The sequence below is a fragment of the Micromesistius poutassou genome (assembly GCF_964030765.1).
Source record: "Micromesistius poutassou genome assembly, chromosome: 4".
NCBI classification, from domain to species: domain Eukaryota; kingdom Metazoa; phylum Chordata; class Actinopteri; order Gadiformes; family Gadidae; genus Micromesistius; species Micromesistius poutassou.
This window is the reverse complement of record NC_140274.1, coordinates 14,097,263-14,119,821: the sequence shown is the minus strand read 5'-3', so window position 1 is coordinate 14,119,821 and position 22,559 is coordinate 14,097,263. Positions and strand designations below refer to the sequence as shown.

Genomic DNA, 22,559 nt, shown 5'->3' with positions numbered 1-22,559 from the left:
GGACTCGGGAAGGTTAGCCAGGAGTCCATTAAAGGGTCCACTAAAGTGTCTCCAGCAGCCAATCAAACAGGCTGGACAGAGAGGATCTGCCCTCCTCTCTCTCCTTCTCGTGGAGCTCACAGAACTGCAGGACGACGGCGAACAGCTCTGCCACGCGCCACGCCTTCTGGGACAGCAGCTGCACCACTTTCTGGAACTGAACGCAATTTCAAATAATGCAAGGAAAATCACTTTACAGAAGAAGCTATATGATATGATATGATTGTCATTGTTATACATTCCAGGTCAAACTGTACATCATGCATGAATCAATTTGTGTGAAATGGTAATTGATAATGGGTAGTAGTTAGTTATTTGTAGCTAAGGTTCAATGAGGAAATTTAAGAGCGAGTGGGAGACATTCTCTGACATTCATTGAATAAAATTAACTCAAAATCTATGAATAGCCAAACATTTCAAAAGTCTGTCTTTATGTGCCTACCTTTGAGACCCTCTTTTCCTTAGCGTTGCTGTAGTAGAGCGCCGACAGGCCGAGCTCTGAGGCTGCTATCCACTGGAGAGTCACTCTGAGCTCCCAGTCCACACACTCCTGCTCCAGGTCATAGTTTAGCACCAGGAGGCCCCTGGGGCGCATTGGCACGCTCTCCATTGTTCTCACCAGGCCGGCCTCCTCTGTAACACGGATGACGATAACGAGACCCGTAAGCAAACCTCAACGCCCACCTCTTCACTTTGAAATAACCTTTATTCACACACTCACACACCCACTCACATATGCATACTCTATTTTTATTGTATGTATCTATTATATCTATTTCCTTCTTATTCAAAGCGCTAAACTGAATAAATTACCTCTTTTTTTTAATCATATTATACATTCTTTTATGTGGGGTCAAATCACTGAAGGTCATTTCCCTTCCTGTAACATATTTCTTCACACGTTTATGCGAAAGCCACAGAACAAAAAGACTAATAATCATTGCATATGGAGCCAGAAGCATGATTTGTAAATTGAGAAATATTTCATAAGAAATACCTTTTGAGTAGTTTTACAGAAGCCAAAATCACAAGCCAAAATCCAACACCAATTAAAAAAAATAGTATAATAACGCTGCATTTCCCACAGTTTATTCACAAGGGCAGCTGGTTTAAAATACATAATTGAGAATTGAACAAAGTGGGATGAATAAAGGATATTGTGGTTATTCACTTCACCTACCAAGGTCACTCCCCTGGCTTTCTGCAAGGTGGCCTCTCCATGTTTCTGCACTGTTGGGAAATAAACAACATAACACTGAAAACAACATCACCTGAAAGAGCATTCCTGAATGAACTACAAATAGTGTTGGAAAAGTTACTTTCAAAGAAGCATGGCATGGTTTACTTTCTAAGTGCTAGTCAAACGTTTTTAAAACGTTTGTGTGCCTGTGTTCATGAAAAGCAATATTTTACACATGCACGCACACACACACACACACACACACACACACACACACACACACACACAAACACGCAAACCTTTGTGAAGTGTTATTGCATACAGTTGTGTGTGTATGTATGTGTGTGTGTGTGTGTGTGTGTGTGTGTGTGTGTGTGAGAGTGTGTGTGTGTTTGTGTATGAGAATGACAGGATGATAGAAGACTGCACTGGATCTGCCATGTCTTCTATATCTAATAACAATAGCCTGTCTGTCAGCAGTCACTCAACCGTAGACCCCCGGGTTAAGACACCAGGGCAGGACCAATGCAGAGCAACCAAAGAACGGGCAAGATGCATTGTGGTGAGATCATGCGGTCGACACTGTGATTGGCCCCTGTACCGAGCCCGCCATGAGGGCTCCATGGACTACCTGGCGGCGGCGGTGCTCTGGGAGGCCACATCAGAGAAGGCTTCCAGGTCGGCCACACCCACACTGGACGCGCTGCTGGTCCCGTTCCTGTGGGACAGTACCAGAAACTCACGGGGGGCATCGCTTTACATAGTCTTACATCTCCACACATTCAACGTGAACACCGACTTGTGAAGGGAAGAATAACAGGGGGAGGGGAGGGGTCCGTGTTGTTCATTAGCCAGTGATTAGCATATAAATAGCAGCAGCGGAGCTGAGTGAAGGGCGGCTGATGGCTGGTGGCCAGAACTCCGACCGGAAATGAGGATGAGAAGATTTGGCGAGAGCGGGTGGCGGGGGGGGGGGGGGGGTTAGAGGGTTGAGGTGGGCCGGTGGCCTGGGGCGGGCCGTGTCCCCATATCCCTGTAGTGCTCTGCCTGCGTAATGTTTCAAGAGGACGCACGGAAGTAAACAGACGGTATGCACCCGTCACAGGTACCAGCAGGTGCCCTGGTGGCACAGACGGCACCTCCAGCCGGTCACGAGCCCGCAAGCATCTTTCTGCTCATCGCTGCCAAGCTAAGATGTAGAGCCCAGCTGCCCTTGGACACGACTGCCAATGCTGACAATAGTGCTCTTAATAAGCATGGCTACGTAAATAATAATAATGAGTTACTTGTTTTTGTGGGGGGGGGGGGGGGGGGGGGGGTAAAGAAGCCTCTGCAAAAGCAATACCTCCAAGCTCTTGGACTAGATTTCATGCTAAGGCTGATGGTGTGTGGGCTGTCTTCTGAATGTCAGAGTGGGTGGACGAAACAAAATAAGAGGAAAAACAAGAATGGGACATTAGCTAAGCCAGGAATGGGGAGACAGAATGTTGTGAGCCACTGGTTCTGGATGTGGAGAGATCCGAGTCTCGCCCTGCGGTTGTCATCCTCAGGCCTACTGCGTCTGCCGGTGTAATGAAGGGGGGCTGGGGTGATCACGCAGCATCTGCATGTCAGCTGGCCTCGGGGCAGCAGGGGTGTGAGTGGCGGGGGGGGGGGGGGGGGGGGGGGGTGAGGGGTGGTGTCAGCGTTAGCGTTAGCGTCAGCAGCGGTATGGTTTGGACTAGGAGCAGCGGTTACTGACCCCTCACTCAGTTGGATAAAACTACTGGTCTCCTCGTGGGGGTCTTCTTCAGGAGTGACCTGGGACCAGCTCCCCATGCTCTCCTCACTGCTAGCGCTCATTGAACGCTTGTCCCTCTTGACCAGAGCAGCCACCGGCCCAGCTGGCCTCTCGCTGCTGGGGAGAGCAGAGGTGGAGGAGGTGGGGGGTGACCGCCGTGGACTAGGTGATTTGATCCATTCCTGCGCCTAGTCTAGTCTTTTCAAATGCTCTTTCTCTTAGGTTTCTTTTGATATTTATTGAGTTTTTTAGTTTTTTTTCAAGCTCTCTATTATCGAGCACTCTCTATTATCTACATGTAAAGTCTACGCACACTGCAGGGGGTTCATACATTATGAATGGCAGTATTCAGTTTGATATAATCACATTTATAGTACTTCCTTTGACTATGAATAGCATCAATTTATTATGTTAATAATGTTGCTCTTTCAGGGAAATTGTTATTCGAAAATAAAGGCACCTTGACTGAGCAAATAATGCACTGCACTCAAAAATGCTTTTCCACTCACAGGGGTTGTTGTATTGTCACTGTTGCTTTATGTCCTAGGGAAACTGATTAGGTTAAGTCATAATCAGATGATGGAAGGCTGCCATCTTGAAGAATCCCAGAGGGGAATCAGGTTATATTGACTTAACAGGTCGACATTCCATTTTCACACCAGGGATGCACTCCACCTGTTCCCTGATTGAGTGAAGGGTACTTTGCCTTGTGATTCTGCCATAGCGTGGCCCTCCACACTCTTTGCTTTGGCAAAGCCTAGAAATGCAACAACTGAATATTTCTCATCCTTACTTGGGTCTTTTTTCGGCTCAGCGTCATACCTTTCCCAAAATAGTTTTAGCTCACCTACTCAACTTCTCTGCTATTTTTTTGCTCAACACCTTCACAGCCTAACTCCTTAATATTTGTACTTATAATCTCAATATATGGTACCCCAGGGTTTTCTCCAAAAATGATGGGGATATGCAACTGCAACCAAAAAGGGCTGCTAAAATGCTGCTGTTGTTTAAGTTGTACCCCCACTAACCCTCATTCAGAATCATCCGTCTGCTATTTCAGAAGCCGCTCTATTAAAAGAGCATCATCATAATAAATGACATGATTTATCCGGAAAAGGATTAACACATTTTCTAAAACATGGAATCATAGTCGTTCATCTCAGCTGCTCGCAAACTCTTGAGTAGATAATCCCGTGGCGGCTTCATTCAAACATTTTAAAGAAAACGTACATCACGGTGTAATTGGTTTTCAGTGTTCATGTGAAATGTGCCGTATTAACTAATTTAGATGAGATTGTACGCCATAGTTAGTAAACAATGAAGCCACTAAAAGCCTTCTGCTTGCAGTAGATCACCCTTGAAATGCACAGTCAGGTCAATGTTCTGACAGAAACACACGCATCTAAAACATAAAAGCTCTCAGTAACGTGCCTTATGTGCCTCTGCTTAGCAAATCAAAAACTGAAAATACATTATAAATAACGACAGCTATAATCCATGGCAATGGACAATTGTACCGCCTATTTGTAGATAACTTAAAATAGCTACTGTATTGATTGTATATGATTCTTGCACTCTTTCTTCTTCACACCAATCGAAAGCTAACTGCTTTGCCAATTTCAATGTCTCCCTTACGGTATAATGTTCTCCTCCTTACTAGTATTTTACGAGGAAGGTTGTGATGTGTGAAGGTGCAAAGCCTACCTGCTGTTCCCAGCTGATATTCTTTCTGAGTGCTTTGGGGCTAACACTTCTGGTGTGACGTCCTGGCGGCATACTTTTACCCTCATAGGGTCTTGGCTGGTCTCCGCGTCTTTCTGGTCTCCCTCGATGTGAATGAGTGGTACATCTCTGTTGCACCGCAAGCGAAGAGCAGTGGCGTCACCGGTCCCAGCCTGCTCCTGGCTTCCCTTGCTTCGACTACATCCTGGCCGGGACTGTTTGAAACCCCTCCTGCGTTCCCCCACAGGCATGCGGGGCTGCGTTTGCTGCCACCCTAACGGGCTCCCAGCACCCTCGGGTTGTCCCCCAAGCAAGGACTTCCCGGTCTCCACAATGTCAGCTGCAAGACGATTGGCAAACTGCTGCACTTGGGGCTGGGAGTCAACTGCGGCTGCACCCAACTCAATGCTGTCCTCTGGATCAGCAATTATTTTGTTCTTCCGCATCAGAGACTCAATGGAACTGGACCAAGTCTCATGAATCAGCATGTCGGTTATCTGGTCAGTCCTGCCTCTTTGATAAAGGCACGAGTCCGACTTACAGAGGCCAGATGCCGACACTGAATTGCTGGGGTAGATGTTAAGGGTGTCTCCGTGTGAATTGCGGGCAAATCCATCAAAAGAGTTGGCTTTGATGGGTGAGCCGACAGTCAGTCTGGAGTCCGATGAACGGCGGTCGGGAACAGAGGACTGTCGGATACAGAATGATGTCCTCGGAGAAGGTGGGAGCAAGCTGTTGCTCCACTCTTTAGTCTTGGTAAAACTGTAGTCTTTGTTTTCCTTATCCATGTCTTTGAGCATGAACCTGTAGAACTCCTCTGTGATGCTCTCTGTGCTGGACTGTTTGGACAAGCAGGAGGCCCGGACATTAAGGTGGCCATTCTTCTTGGTGGCAGCCTGCTGAACAGCTGCAGCCAAGATGCTGCTGGCATTCTTCCCTGCATAGTAGTCCAGCAACAGGTCAAACCCCCTGCCTTCAGTCTCCATTTGGTTAACCATGAACCTGGAGAACTCATCTGTGATACTCTCACAGCTGGACTGTTTGGAAATGGAGCTACCTCTGCTTAGGTTCTGTCCCAACCGACTCCCAGGACCCAGGGTGTTTTGTCTGCCCAAAGGGTCGCCATCTTCCTCAGGAATGCTCTCATAACTTGATGCTTTTCCTCGGCTCCACCTTTCACACTGCAGTCTACTGCGTGGCTGACCTGCTTTGGAGGTGTCAACCACGTTGAGCTCGGGGCAATTCATGATCCTGGCTGTCACCTCAGAAGCAAACAGAGCAAAAGGGTCCTGGGGTTCATCTGGGTTGACCGTCTCGTCAACCACTCTGTTCACCAGGCACTCCATGAGCTCCGGCTGCTCTTCGGTCTTCCTTTTAATCTCACTTAGACGTGGTGCCCGGTGCTTCTTAGAGGTAGTGCTGCCATTTTGGCCTTCTTTCCTCCTTAAAACTGTGCGGCAAGCAGGCAGTAAGATGGCTTCATGCCCCTCTTCAGGTGCGCCTTTAAGTCCACAGAACCAGGGCTGCTTCCCTGTGGAGTTTTCAAGGCAGATTGCAGCCAGCTCAGTGGCCATAGACACCACTGTTGTTGCGAGGTCATCTGCAAAGCAACTCACAGGTGTTCTGGACTCAGAGTCCATTCGAAAAGATAACAGAGAACTGCAGGAGTTGAGGGAGGACTGTGGCGTCAGGGAGCCCTGTCGGCTGTCACTACTTGTCCCCAATCGACCCCTCCTTTCAGCGCACGCCACTGAGATCTCGCTCAGAGGTTCTCTGATGGCCCCTTTGCCCGGCTGCATCTGTTGGTGGTCAGCACAGTCCTTGGCCAATGGGGAGGTCATTTTAGTCTGGCACTGCAACTGTTGTTTTTGCAGTAGTATCACCTGCTGTTGTTGCTCTCTGCTAAGTACAGCGGGGGACGATTTCCGAGCTTTTGTTTCCCTCTCCTCCAGCAAATATTCCCCATCCTTTTGCATTAGAGCCATGGAGATCGTATCTGTGCAATGAAGCATGGCCTGACTGTAGCCAACCAGGCGTCTCATCTGACCTGCTGGATCTCTAATCTCTTTAGTGCTCGATGCCTCTCTGGTGTATATGTCACCCTCTTGCATGTCAAACGGGGCTTGACTACATCTGGAAATGTCACTGATTTTCTTATGTGTCAAGCAAAGGATGTCAAAGAGCAAATTGTTGACACTCTCCTGCAGAAAGACTTGCAAGTTAGGCGCATCTTTCCCAGGACCCTCCAGTTCTTTTTTCTTTTTTGCTTTCTCAAATGCATGCTTGAAGAGACTGTCAACCACCTCACTCAAAAAATCATCAACTTCTGTATCATCCACGTATGATTTTTTTGGGCAGGTAATGCCATCGACTATTTTGTTATGAGTGACCTCCAGCAGGTGTGCCACACTCTTGTAGCCTTGTGGCTGGGCCAGCACCTCTGCTGCTTCCCTGTGTAGAACCTCAGCAATGTTGGCACGGAAGGCCTCAATACTGGTACCCTCTGTGACACTGCAGTGGAGTGTAAAGGCAGCTGACGCCTCCGCAGCAGACATCAGCCCCCTAGAGGTTGTATAAACCTCATTAGAGTCTGCATCTGAGTCACCACCCTCCCCTGACTCCTCGGTTAGGTCCACACCAGCTACAGCACCAGCAAGCGTAACCATAGCTGAAGAGAAGGAGTAGTCAGCTCCATCCTCTGACTCCTGCTGCTCTTCACCTGTATCCTCCTCTGAGCTGGACTCCATGGTAATCTGTTCTGTCATTTGTGGGTTGGCGATGGTACCGATGACGCTAGCGGCACAGGCCAAAGCCACCTCCACAGGTTTAGAGGGGTACCCTCCGTTGTGTTGGACCTTATGAGGCTGGGTCACTTGTTCTGACAGGGGTTGGGGTTGAACAGAGTCATCAACTTCTCCAGACTGTACAGCCTGGATGCCCGGCCATTCTGCAGCACCCTCAGAGCTGTCTGGGCTTTGAACTATGACAATCTTGGGAAGCTCGAAAGAGCAGGTGCGTTGCTGGGAACCTTCTCTTTTTGATGCAGAACATGTAGAGTTGGATGGAATGGGGCAAAGTGAGAGGCTCACAGCTGCCCCAGGTATGAATGAAGTCTCATCCTGGGACAGTCGGATGAAGGCGTCCTGCAGCACCGACTCGGCCAGGTTTGTGGCATAGTGTCCAGCTGACTCTTTTGTGTTGTGGATGGTTTTTTGGGGCCCCTTTTTGGCAGGGACAACGACGATCCCTTCGTCCTCACTGTCCCGACGAAGAGAGCCCTGTCCCCTCTGAGATAAAGGTCGGACACAGTGCCTCTGTGCAACCTCTACTAGTCCTTTTGCTGCCCCCCCGCTCCCTGGCTCTGTGGAGGGATAATGAGAGACAGGGGTAGGGAGAGAAAGAGAGACAGACCAATAAGGACAAATGTCTGTACCAGTTACCGAGCAGCTCCATCAAGCTCTGTGTTTCCCTGCAAAAATAGAACATTGGCCTGTTATCTGTACAGTCCCTGGAAAAGCTGATTTACTTCTGTATGCTGTTCATTTTCACCGTAACATTATTCTGAATTGATTTCCGATTGAATATTGCGTTTACTTATGTCTGTTTAATGCTCATTTTAAATGTACTTTATGATATTACAATGGTTGTATTTGTTACAAATAAACACATATAATTTAAATGCAAGCCAGCATAGCTTAAATCAGTGTCCGTTGCTTTAAAATTAAACTTAGAATACAGGGGCACACATGCAGGGTGTATAATACAAGAAGGCTATCTAAACCATTCAACATTTGCCCGGGTCCCTGGAAAGGCCAACTTGACCCTGATTCCTGTTGCTACTCCATCCCCCAGCGAGAGTAAAGAGCATTCTTATCTGTGATGATCTAATTATGAATATCCAACTGACTCAAAGGAGAGGGCAACCTTTGCTGTGTTGCAGCTCATTTTATATGTAAGATGAATTATAGATTAAGGCAGGTTAACCAGCTCTGTGGTGCTAAAGAGCTCAGGGCAATATCCAATTAAAATAACTGAGCATTGGCCTTGTTCTTTAGCGCTTTGCTTAGCTACACAAGATCAACCCCCACAAACATTGAAGGAAGTGAACAATGAAAGAAGCCATAGGTAGATTCATAGATGAGGAATGACTGTATGAACAAGTATGAACAAGTAAAAAGACGACAGCATGTGAATACTGTTTCTTGTATAAACACTGCCTTTAGAAGTGCTTATGCAGTTGTATTAAGCAATTGTATATCAATAATGTTAACTGTCGAGAATAAAGCGCCCTGAACATCATAATTGTGATAATTTGAGCGCAATTTTAAGATCCGATCTGCAGTCTAGCTTGGCAAATTTGTGCTTGACCAAAATAATTAACGTCAGGTTTAAAAAATATATATATATTAGTTGTTAGTCATGCCAAGCATTTTTGTGTGTTACAATTCATGACTCAGAGAGAATAGTAGCATAGTAATATAATATAATAGTAGCATAGTAATATAAGTAGTCTTGCAAATCACATTCAATAACAGACATGGCATGTTCCCAGATGAAATGTCCACCCTGTTTATGTACACAAAGCACCCAGAAGCCATGCAACTGTTTATGTTAATATATGGTTTCTAATGCTCTTTGTAAAACATCCTCCATAATCACTCACTACTCATCAGCGCATAAAATTGCTCATTACAATTCATAAATGTCAACATGAAGTTGATTGAACTCTAAGGGAACTTTGCCCATTACTAATGACCTCAATATAAGTAAAGAAGAGTCACGCAGAAAATCAACGTGACCGTAGGGAACCGTTAAAAGGGTATGACCATTACCATTTCTGTAATTGTCGTCTTCACTGTCTTCTTCCAGGTGCTCCGAGGCGGTGAGGAAGTCCTCTTCGATGGACGAGATGGAGCGATTGGTGTCATCTTCGATGCGTGCCCCGGCCGCGGCATGGCCCTGCTGAGGCTGCTGCTGCTGCTGCAGGTGCCGATCCTTCCCCCACTGTAGGCCAATCAGGAACCTGTTGATCTCCAGGATGATGTTTCCAGGCTGGCTGGTGAGTCTCCGTCCTGAACACTGCAGAAGACACACATCTGGCCCCCACTGCTGCTGCTGCTGCTGCCGTAGGCCCTGGTTAGAACATGGAACGTAATGCTGAGCATTAAGTCATGAATTGACGTGATGCTTTCATCCAAAGCAACGTACAGTGGATCTATTTGAGATATATGTAAGCAGACGGACTGTAGACATTTGGCTTAGAACCCAATGCCAAAAGGACCTTTTGGCTTGGTGTCAAACACCCTTCCCCTTACCCCCTGGGCTTTAGGAATTAATATAATAAATAAGCATAAGAGACAACAAAATATGAGAGATCTTAATCTAACAGAGGCAGGCAACTTTATTATTTGACTTTATTTCTTGCGTTATTCGTTGCAGATGTTTTTCTTCTTCAAACATAGTGGAACTACACCTTCCATGTGTGGTTCACCTTCACATTGTTGCTGGAATATTGGCTTCAGCGCCGCATTTCAAAAGAACATTCTCTTCTGAGGAATCGTAATGTTTTATTTAGGCAAGGAAGGGCGAGTTCTAACCTAAAATATATTTGACTAAAAATGTTCTGTGGATTCACTCTGCTGAGGCCCGACCTATTGATCATAACACACTGGTTCAAGAAGAAAGGGACTGCTGTGTCGACCTCCTGGACGGAATAACCTGAGCCTTCAACAAACACAGTTCAATTCAATTCATCACGGCAAAACTCACCTGCGTGGAGGATTGCGAGCGAGTGTGAATGATGTCTGGTGCTTGTAAACCCCCCAGGAGCAGGATCTCATTCTCCTTGGGCTGGTGGATGTTCAGAGATTCCACCATCTTTGGCAGATCTGGAGACACGGAGGCCAGCCTCTGATTGCGACACACAATAAAAGATACTTTTTACGGATAAACAAAAGGATAAACAAAAGCATGCAATCAGTGTTGAAGAAAGTGTCTTAAAAGAAAACAATGAAAATCAAGCCGACAATTCCTTTTCTTTTTCTAATGGTCAAGTGGCTTTGAGTCTGTGATACTGAAACATCACAATGGATGGTGATTACAACAATAGTGCTGCAACAAATACATGTTTTACTTCATACTTTATGTCATGGTGAAACCCCCCTGGCAGTGGATGCAGAATGTCTTGTATCATGTTAGTCATATCATGGCTGTGCATCAAGCACTACCTCCAAAAGCAACAGTCTAAATATGCCATTATCTAAACAAATGATGCCTTTAATTCTAGCTAATTGTCCAGAATCCATGGCAACTGAGCTAATGTTTGCAGCATTGGAGAAACTCTGCAAGCAGCTAAATCGGGCGTACTGGTGGGAGAGACAATGGGGATATACAATTAGGGTGTGAAGTGGAACCTGTGAGTTAAAGGGGCCAATTCCTCACCTTTATTCCTTTGTGATCACTGTAATCCATTTTCTCATGGTCTAAATTTACAAAACAGATCTGAGAGAAAAAGAGAGTGAGACAAGAGTTAACAGGCATGAACACCAGACACAATTGAGTTGGAAGGATAGCAGCAGTTTTAAATTAACTATTAATAACCTTTTTCAGAGAGCAAGATTTTTATTCTTCTTTAAGAGATTCTTTTCACATTATTTCTGACTGATTATTTCTGGCTGACTTACATCCATGCTGTTAAAGACTTTGTACCTCTTCAAATACTGTTTTGTACTTGCGACACCATTTCTCCCAATTTCCTCACTCCCACAGTCTCCCGATCCGTCTTTCACGGTCCACCTCGTCTTTTCCTTGTTATCAATGCTGCATGTAAGCAGTCTCCCTTGCTCTTAGGCTGTTCTCCTCCCCGCACCTCACTGGCTCATTACCTGTTTTCTTGTGGTTAAATGGAGTGTGATGGCATGTCATGTCATGTCAAAATGTCTGAATCCATTAGACTTTGACTCAAATTGCAAGATTGTGACCCTTGCAAACTCCTAACAATTCACAGAGAGGAGATCGAAAGAATGAAATAATTATTATAATAATTGACCTTTATACGTGGAATTTAAGATAAACACACATTAGCATGCATATGCGATACACGCTGGGGCGTAGCCGTCACACTCATGTCAATATTATCTCCGTACAATGTTTTGAGTAAGGAGATTGAAGCTGTGCCATGCTGTGTCTGTCATTATTAATCACACCTGGTCCTATTAGTGCATCACTCAGCCGGTCTTGCGTGGCTGCCTCGCCTAACTCTTCGCTCTCTGGCAGTAACCTTGTTACAGACTTGTCTTCCTGCAGAGCTGAAACTTCATCCTATTTATTTTTCCCTTTCCCCTGCCATTGGATTTTTTTGGTCGTTCAATAATAATACCCATTGACTATTCAGAATCATTTCAATCAAATTTATGACCCTTGACAGTTCTTGTTAATAAAATACATGAATCAACAAATTCACATCTTCACTTTAATTAGGAATATTCTCCACCCTCCATCTTTCTCAAAGTCTTATCATCCTAATGATGAATCCCTAATGCCTATATCTGGATAGAATAGCTCCTTAGGAACGATAAAGACATCTATTATGTTTAGATATCGATAGTAATTTTGAGATTATCACAGTGGAACATCACAGTGGAACAGCACAATGGTAAAGCTTTAAAAAAAGAAAATAATATTGGGCAAACCATAATAAAGTACAATTGTCAGAGGTTGAAAATAGCTTTTTAGCGATAATCTGTAACATTAATCTATAATTCAAATACATTGGGCTTGCCTGACAGTTTGCTTTGCCAAATGCCTGCTCTGTAGTCACTGATAGGTATGATAGAGCATTCAATGAGTATTTGAATATTTTCTAAACCAGGGATGTTTTGTTGGCCCAATATCCCAATTTTCAGCCCAAAAACATTTAGCAAGTCATTTGGATAATGAATAATGAATAATAACTGTCAAACAATATGCACTCATTCTGGGAATGTTTTCAGGTAGTTACCATAATAGCTTAAAGACTTAATGTTGCCACTTGTTTGAGTACAAATTACCTTTAAACACCACAGTATTTGTGTTCACAGATGACAATTCTTTCTAAATGCATGAAGCTAACGTGTGATATTGTTTTTATTGCACCATTGCATTATTTACTCATCAACTCACTTGGGGTCTGCTGTGTTCGATCAACCTAGACAACAACATATTCTAAATGCTACTAGAAATACATGCAGAGCAGATCAAGCAGATCTGCGGTTGACCATCATCCACTGCACTGACCAATGAGAGGTGCTTGATCGTGATGTCAAACCTGGAGATTTCACAAATAGCAGCCCCTGAGGCATCCGGCGCCGTTGAAGCAGATAGGCAAGAGGAAGTTGACCATAAACAACATATGAAGAACATGTTTTTCTATACAGGATATATAAAAACGGACAGCATTTGAGAATTTGACACTACAGTAGCCAACTCCAAGAGAGGTTGTAAATATGGTGGTAAAAAGCATTTTTGTTGGTTATTCAAGCCAAGTGCTTTTATTTCTGAAACAAGTGATGAAGCAAACAAGTATGAGTGTGAATTGAGTTACTTATATGTACGGCTTTCTTGTCTGGGTCTCTGTATCCCACAATCGTATGGTTATGTAAAAATGTAATTGACTTGAGAAAAAGATTGGATTTGAATAGCTCCACTTTCTATTACATTCACATAACAGATAGGATCACAACCCAACTGGAAAATTGCTTTAGAGTTGAAAACATGTTTGACAAAATGTATGTAGTAGGCCTACACTGGAAGAAAACTATGCAAACGTTAACCATTTGGTCTACTAAAAGTATTTAAATCACACCCCAGTAATGGGATCAGATCACTGAGCAAAATAAATATGAATTATATGTATTATACATGAAAAAGTTGCCTGTTAAATATTATGATTATATAATGACCTGCATTCTCTTGAATATGTACAAATAACATGAATTTAAATATATCCTGTTCTAAAATTCCCACTGTGTCTGCAAGTTTGGTCCTACCAGTCACAGCAGAGCCTGTCCCATCCTCCTGCTAATGATAATAAATGTAGAAGATTGCCTGTCAGCAATGTACTGAATAAGGTAGTATAAGGCATGCTGCATATGACATCATACTCATGACATTGATGCGACTGTAATACAAGCTTGATGCTGAATCATTGTCGCAGAAATATGTATCCCATGATAATATAAAATTGTACACAATTGTACATGCATTGTTACCAATCAATTTAAAAGGCATTCCTATATAATCCCCTTGCACTAGCTCCCTTTCTCTCTCTGTAAAGTCTGTAACTGAGGCAATGCCAACCTCCTGACTTCTTTGTTGTGTAGATTCCTTAGCTGTCTTGCCTCCATTACATTACGTTTATTTAGCTTTTGTGCAAAACGACTTCGAAATAACACATTCAACACTGAAGATATACCAAAAAAGTGCAAGAATCAATAAAGAGTAAATACAATTAATCAAATAAGCATCTTCTTTAAGTGCGACAATATTGCAACAAGAGATAGAGGAATATATATATACATATATATATATATACTTCCCCCCATAGTGTATTGCAAATTAACCTGACCTCCCCCACCATAGCTGACTTAGGCCATGGCCAGTCCTTAAGTCTCCACTAAGGTCACCTACCCTTTGTTTCCTTTGTTGTTACTGCTCATGATGTGGAAGTTTCCCTATAAGAATAATGTACACCCATTGTCTCATGGAAGATAGAAATTCTAATTCTAAATTAATTCAAAATAAATGTCTGCCTGTGTCTTCCCATGATCATGATTCCCATGATTCAATCAAATACTCTGCTGTCAATAAGTGTCCTAAACGATATTTAGGATATTGTTGGAGTATTTTGTAATTAGGAAGTTGACACGTTTATCCAAGGCCATGTGATTTCAGACAAACGTTATTCAGGAGCAAGTATGGGGTTTGGCATTTTGCTCAAGGGTGTCTGCATACAGAGACTGCAAACATTGGGGCACAAACCGCCTGGACTAAGCCACGTCATGTCCTCGTCCTTCCTATACTCATATCATGTCAAAAATGATGATCAATCTTTATAAATGGCGTAAGTGTTCCTGTTAAAAGTTTTTGGCTTTGAATAGCAGTGGCCTATATTGCAGCGTTTCTTCCTGGTTTTATCCTATTGTAAGTCAGTTTTTCCTGTTTAAAGAGATGGCATATTTATCTCTGCTCTCTCTCACCGGGGCCGTCTCCCTGGGCTGGGAGGGGACAGGTCGGGACACCAGTACACAGCCCATATGTGAAGTGTTTGAATCAAATGATGGATGGGTTCCTTCTCCTCAACGGAGTTCAAAACAGGAAGAGGGATCGCCAGGGGAAACAGACAATGTTCAGACAAGATATGCGCCACCGTTATTTCAATGGTGTGAGTGACCCTTGTTCTTCTCCAGAATGATTTTCTTGAAAAATATTCTACATTTAAACCTTTATTTTAAGTTAATATATTTTTCACAATGCTAACAATTGTGTCACTTTTTTTCCTTTTAAGCTGTATGGTTTAAAATTGGATCAAAAAAAGATTTGCTTCACATACCTCAACATAATCATAAAACTTGCTGACACCTTCATTTGAATAATTTAACAGCGGGAACATTCTAATCGAATGCAATATGTAAATAAGTTGCATCGTCATCAACTTATTAAGTGTTATGGAGACGACAGCTTGCCTGGCGAAGGAATCTGGAAGGAGCCATCTCTCCTGTTTCAAATTGCCTCGCCTCTGTCTCAGGGTCTCATGGGACTGATCAAATGTAGTGTGACTATCGCAGCAACATAACACATTGCTGTGACTTCATGCATTAAAACATGAGTGAGTGATCACAGGTGACAACAGGATAGAGCCGGAATTGGGTGATGAAGCAGAAAATGCTCTGCTTCATTCGTGGCTCACTCTTAAAATATAGCAAAGATACATCCTTTTAGTTGATTCATTGTCATAGCGACACGAAAGCGACACGAAAGTCAATCAAGACTGAAGGACAAGATCTTACACGTCAAATATAATGTAATGACTAATCTAATCTGTATATTAAAAAAAGCAATAAATATCCGTTCCACTTCATCTGCATGACTGAGGTCAAGAAAGACCAAATCAAAAACTCCATAAAATCAGTTACTGTGGAAACCTAGAGCAACCAAACTGGGTCAAACTGTCTGAGTCTTTTTGTATTTGTTCTTCTGTAAATATTCTTAAATGAGAGTGCAACGTACGTCTTCATATTTTCCACTACATAACATCCAATGATTCTAAACTTCCAGCATAGAAAATTGAAACCATTAGTGTCCTCTGTGATAGTAGGTGGTGAAGATCATATTCCAAATGATCTTTTGCCATATTGCCCCCTAGAAAAAAATCTTGTTGTTCCTATGATTATCTCCTTGTAAACAATGCACCTAAATACAACAGATACAAATTGTACTTAAGTGTGAAGTGCTATGTACTACCATTTGCTACTGTTTTATTCAAAGTGACATACAGTGAATACAGATCATTAAGATGGTGGTTAGCGGTATTGGGGGAATCATAGGGATCAAATCCAGAACACTTCTGTGGGTGAGATGAACATAATATCCACTCATCCTGCCCGCTGGGCAGGTCATGATTAATCAATCACAGACAGTGATAAAGAGTGATCTCTCTTAATTACCCCTTTATCCTCAATAAATTGTATCCTCTTTCATCGTCTTCTGCTTTTTTATTACTTTTTTCCCATCCCCCTCCTTACACTCTGCTCCATCTCCTGCTCCTCCTACTCCCTCTCCACCCCCCCCATTGGCCCACTGGCTCGCATCTCCTCACAGCCAACACGGGCGCTAGAATTCTCGCTTGGTTCCTCGCCAGCCCCTGCCCACCCCCTACCTTTGATTGATTGGCCATGGAAGACAGGAAAGGCAGCGAAGAGACTAGAGAGGCAGAGGGGTGATTTGTCACTTTAGAGTGTGAGAGGTTGCAGGAGAATTGGCCACATCTGTTCCATGGCTAACACTAATGTTGTGATTCATGGAGTATGGACAGAGCAGTTGGAGAGGGGAGAGAAGAATGGCCATTGTCTTGTTTGATCACAAAACCGCCATGCACGATAAATCGCTCTGTTTGTATGCAAACGGAGATTAAAAATGTGTTTGTTTGTTTTAAAGAAACCCTGTGCGGAGAGTCACAGGAAAGGGGTTTAGGATTGGAAGACATGTAGGAAAATGCAGTGTGCTTCTCCCCATTTTTGACAGTTGGTCTGAATTCTGAAAAACAATGGAATTAATTGTTTTGTGATTTTGTTTACAAGGCCATAGTTAAGTGCTGTGCTGTTGCTCTGCGTGGTTAAACAAAATGGTAATTTGTTAAGATGTGTAATATCACACTGATCTCAGATTACCCAGCTGGTGTTTTTGTGTGATACAGAAACAAAATGAAATTTAGTGTGACCACACTTACATGTGTGAGGTTTCAATGTCACAGGTGCATACTCATGAAAAAAAAAACTAATTAAAAAGATGACATTTTAAATTGAAAATAAAATTTTTGGTGCACAAGGGAAACGACAGCAGGTGCTGTAGGTAAAAAATATAATGTATTGACACTAGTGTTAGTTTCCGAGGTTTGTATGAAATATGAGATACTTTGATTTAGTTGCTATATGTATAGAGCAGAGTGTTAAACTAATTTTATCTATTTTTTTTTCCTCAAAAAAAAAATGCAAAAACTCAAATTCATTGTGGTGATACAAAACTCACTGAAGTAAATGTAAACTAGCTGCCTAAACTAAAGCTGGCAAACGTTCCATTATAAACAGGTTGAGAAAGATTTAATATGACACTTAAACTTTGATTTGGCAGGGTACTAAAACGTTACTTTTTACTTAAACTTAGGTAACTAGTTACATTAACTTAAACTGAATATTACGCTAGCAGAGAACTAGGCTAGGCAGAGAACTAGGCAGAGAACCCCAAGATCTTGGCGGAAAGGAAGACAAACAGTTGTCTTGATTCTGATTGGCCAAATGACACCCAGACCGCAACTGCTGGTATGAGAAGAGTTACACCAAAGATGCTCCATAGCAACAACTTTCTGAACCTTCTCTGATCTCATTCGAGTCCATCAGAAATCTTGCTAGCCGTTTGCTGGCGGGCTTTATACCTCAGATCCGCCCCCAGAAAAAAACAAAACTGGCCAGATCTACACGATTTATGTGGAAGATATAATTGAATCAAAACTGCAAAATTTTGCAGGTATGTATATGTGTTATCATTTGTTGGAGGGAGATATCTGTAAGAAATTTACCATGTGTATAGATGTTCCCTTAGAGGACAATTTCCAAAATGTTTTTTATCTGAAAAAGAAACTAAACATTCTATATTTGTTGATACAGTATACCTGAAAATAATAATCTGCAATTTTCATAATCATTGCATATAACAGTAAATGTGAACCGTGAGACTGTACTGTCTGCTTCGTGTCAGAGTACTAAAACAATCAGAAAGAAGATAGGAGTGCATTAGTGATCTAATTTAACTAAAAGGTGTGTGCTGCTGGAAAAAACTTTTACGGTTTTAACGATTAATTAAAATTGACTTAAGCAATTAATGTAGACATAATTAGAATAGAATAGAATGATTAATTATTTCAAATCTAGATCATTTGAAATGATCTAGATTGTACTGGAATAGTGTGATTTCTAAAGATTACAGCCTGTTTGTTCGATAAGAATCCATAGGAAGCCATTTCCTAATCAGGCCTTATCAGACTGTAACCGTGCCTGTGAAAGTGGTACTATGAGAATCAAATTAACCCAGAGTCAGTAATATGCCTCTCAGAGCATTAGACTTTCATTAAGGCCCTGGCTACAAGTTACGGTTTGTTTTAAAATAATCATTCATAGGCATCACATGAGTACAATCTAATGAGCAAAAAAAGCGCAACATATTTGGTCATTGTTTTTTTTTCCACCAAAGGTGTGGAAATTGATTTTTCCACCAGAGGAGATTAAATTCAGGGGGTCTAATTATTACAACGATGCTCTGCATGCCCTGTGGGACGGCACTTTCTGTTTGAAAAAAAAACTAAACCAACATCCGATGATGATTTTAATTCTACGTAGGGAGCAAGGGAATTATTGGAACAGGAATAGTGAGCATGGACAACATCTTGGGTTAGGTCTCTCGTGTTACAATTGATTTATTAATAATTAATTTGGTAACTACTTTTCTTCATTGTAATGAGTAATGTTCCTACAAAATATCCTCACAATTAGCCAAGGAGCCAATGGTTTTCAGATTGCTGCCAGATAACTGCTATATATATAACAAGCAGGTCTTGTCTTTGCAAACCAATGCATTGTGTAAGAACAAGATGTTGACATAAGACCACAAGCCCTACAAATTTCTCCTGTAAGTTCCCTGCATCAGTCAATCATACGCAACAACTTAAACAATGCGATATATGTGTCAATATTTCTATATTTCTGTCTCAATTATACTTTGTTTTGTATGCATCCAAAGCGATATGTACGTGATAATAACATAGTGGTTCATATCAACAAGGCATTGTACATTGTTACTAGTATGAAACATTAAACTGCTCACTTTCCACAAACTGCAGTGCTTCATAGAATCGATCATTGAGATACATTGTGATTCTCCATCACAGCACGAGCCATTGCAATGCCTTTAAAAGTCCTGTCGTTAAGGTTTGAGAGTTGGACAAAGACAGTTAAGAAAGGAGTAGAATAGAACAAGAAAAAAAGCAACCCATAAAAATGGTCCCCAGTTTTTCAGCCATTGAGAAGGGTTGCAATCACGCACTGTGATTGAAAGGTAAGTGAATTCCCTGAATGAAGAGAGGTAAGAGATGCTGTGATTGGTCAGAAATAAGCTGTGACGGGTTCTCGTGCAGAGGCTTGGGCGCAGTCAAGCCGAACAGTAGTTAACAGAACAATTCACTCATTAATAGCTGACGGTTGGCTGTGGCATTTCTTACAAATGACAATCAAATTATAGTCAAATTATAGTCATATATCTTTAATCCTACCTACAGCAATTAGAAGTCAAGATTTACATTTATTTAAGATAAACGTAAAGGTTTATACACAGCAATAATCCACGTGCTCTCTCTCTCTCTCTCTCTCCTCTTTTCTCAAATACTACAAAAGTGCCCATTAGCAGTACATTGAATCAAACCACTGTCTGTTCTGTTACAGCCCCTTAAAGCCTTCCATGCCATGATGTTTGTCTTGGAAAGCTCGCAGGTTATAAAAGTGTTCAGGTACAACTCCCAGTCAATGCTGTTTATCATTTAAACCTTCCTCCTCTGTGAATTACCATCTATATCTGCGTAAACACAGGGCAAATACACCCTGGACAGACCAAAGTGCTTTCCAGGCTTTCGCTGTCATTGGCAAGTCTACTCACTGTAGAACAGCTGCCGTCTGCATCTCCATCCAGCAGGCCGAGTCTGCACAGCGCTTTCTCATTCTGCAGCCAGTAGTCCGCCGAGTCCAGCACACTGTTACTGCACAGCACCTGCAACGCGTAGATAAGCACCGCTTAAGTACAACTCCACTGAAACCACTCCAAACACACTGAGGGCATAGTCCCATCAAGCACACAGACACAGACACAAACACACACACACACACACACACACGCACATACACACACACACACACACACACACACACACACACACACACACACACACACACACACACACACACACACACATACTGTATGTTTATACACAAATGCCATCCTTGTCACCCATTCTTCACCTTTACCTGCCAGTGGCTCTCCCTCTCTCCTGCTGTTATATGATATCCACTGACCTTTCTTCCACACCTTGCAAGGGGGGCAAGTGTCACGGCAGGCAATCAATATGGTGACAGCTAACCACTGGCCACGTTATTTATGCTATTTGATTGTTTTTCCCACGAGAGCATTTTATGTACTCTTCCCTGAGGATTGGGAAGTGAGAGAGGTCTTCTTTGAGGTCCATCAAAACATGACTACTCCGCCATGAGCCTTTCTTATCTTTCATTAAGAAAAGATGCCTCATCAAAAATAATTAAATAGATGGAGTAGCATTAAAAGCAATCCTAACGTGTTCTAAGGATTATTTACTAATCCTGACACAATGGCCATGCGAGAACCTGTTTTCTATTTATGGGGATAATTCATGCCCACCTCTGTGTACCAAGCCTGGGCCATGGGCCATCTGTGCTGGCGCTCGGCCCAGGCTCTTTGGCTTGGCTGTAGTGAGGTGACGTAGGTTATGTGATGGCCTGGCTAAGGTCAGTTGAACCTAGAGACTCTTTCTAAGAAAGACATCACCCTGTGTTCCTCTACACTCTGATGCTCTGAACGATAATTAGAGTCGGTCGTTTAGTACTATGAGTGGTGGGGGCTAATTAAAAACATAGGCACAAGCAGCTTGCTCCCACACGCACACATACACACACACACACACACACACACACACACACACACACACACACATATTCAACATACACGCATGCACACACACACACACACACACACACACACACATACACACACACACACACACACATTCAACATACACACACACATACTCTACACACACACACACACACACACACACACACACATACTCTACTCATACATGCTCTCACACAAACACCAGCTGTGTACACAAAAAACACAGCCATAAACACTCACACACGTTTGAGGGGAAATTCAATTTTACTTTCCCTTTAGTGCACTGATCTGTGCTCTCTTCCTCAGCTGTCTCCGTCACATGGGCAAAACGATAAATCAACGGCTCTGACCTGCAGCCCCAGCTCTTCTTCTTATTATTATACAGCCCCGGGGTTATAACTGTCACCCCAGAGCAGGGCATTCAACCTCCTCACAAGCACACACACACACACACACACACACACACACACACACACACACACACACACATACTGACAAGAGAGGCCAGCAGACAGAGAGACACAAGATGGACAGATAAATAAAAAAATGGAGAGGGGTCAACAGGGGGAGGTGAAAGATGAACCAGCAGAATGATGGATACAACCAATAAACCTGCATGTAGATGTGAGAACAAACACACACATACAATCCCACACATATATGTGCACGCACACATACAGAGAGAACACAGGCAAAACCCACACTATCAATGGCACACACACACACACACACAGTGCCAGTGGGGTGCATTGTTTACCTTCTTGCAGGCAGTTACGGAGGAGGCGAGGGTGCTGTTGGTGGTGGGTGCCTCTGTCTCCGTGATATCCGAGCCCTCCAACATGGCGGACTGCTGGAAGTTACTGGAGAAAACACACACAAAAAGCTGTGTTTTGTTCTTCTTCTTCTTGTTTTATGTCTTGGCTTATGTCATCACCAGAATCCTTCAGAAGTGAATACCTTACGAATTGGCTGATTACTTGGTGACAGCCTCAGATAAGTAGCTGTTGGCTGTTTTGTGGGATTCTTTGTAATTATAAAGGGAATTAATAGCCCCAGTTGGAAATTGAGACAAAATAGAGATGAAAAAAAGAGATACGGATGGATACATTTTATGAGGGAGCTTTTTTTAGATACTCCACACATTATAGAGCAATTAATAAAATCATTCTGCTGTTTAAAGCCTCGAGGGGACACAATAACAGCATTCATGCTTTAATTAGCGTGTGATGAAGTGTAAAATTGTCAAACTGATGCGCTGTTATAGTCTGCAGTAAGGCTGTGCGGGCTGTAAAACACATCAAGGCTATAAATGAGAGGATGTATGTTTAAACCTTATTA

At 42.8% G+C, this 22,559-nt stretch overlaps 1 protein-coding gene across 1 annotated transcript; it reads right to left on the bottom strand.

Moving 5' to 3' along the window:
- Positions 1-40: 40 nt before the first annotated feature.
- Positions 41-22,062, bottom strand: sphkap (SPHK1 interactor, AKAP domain containing; the record flags this gene model as incomplete). Its single annotated transcript, XM_084466356.1, has 11 exons — positions 41-196; positions 482-672; positions 1,220-1,269; positions 1,851-1,937; positions 2,961-3,116; positions 4,704-8,082; positions 9,554-9,854; positions 10,491-10,631; positions 11,163-11,222; positions 20,178-20,288; positions 21,979-22,062. The coding sequence occupies 11 exons, from the start codon at positions 22,060-22,062 to the stop codon at positions 41-43; spliced, it is 4,716 nt and encodes a 1,571-aa protein (XP_084322482.1).
- Positions 22,063-22,559: the final 497 nt, after the last annotated feature.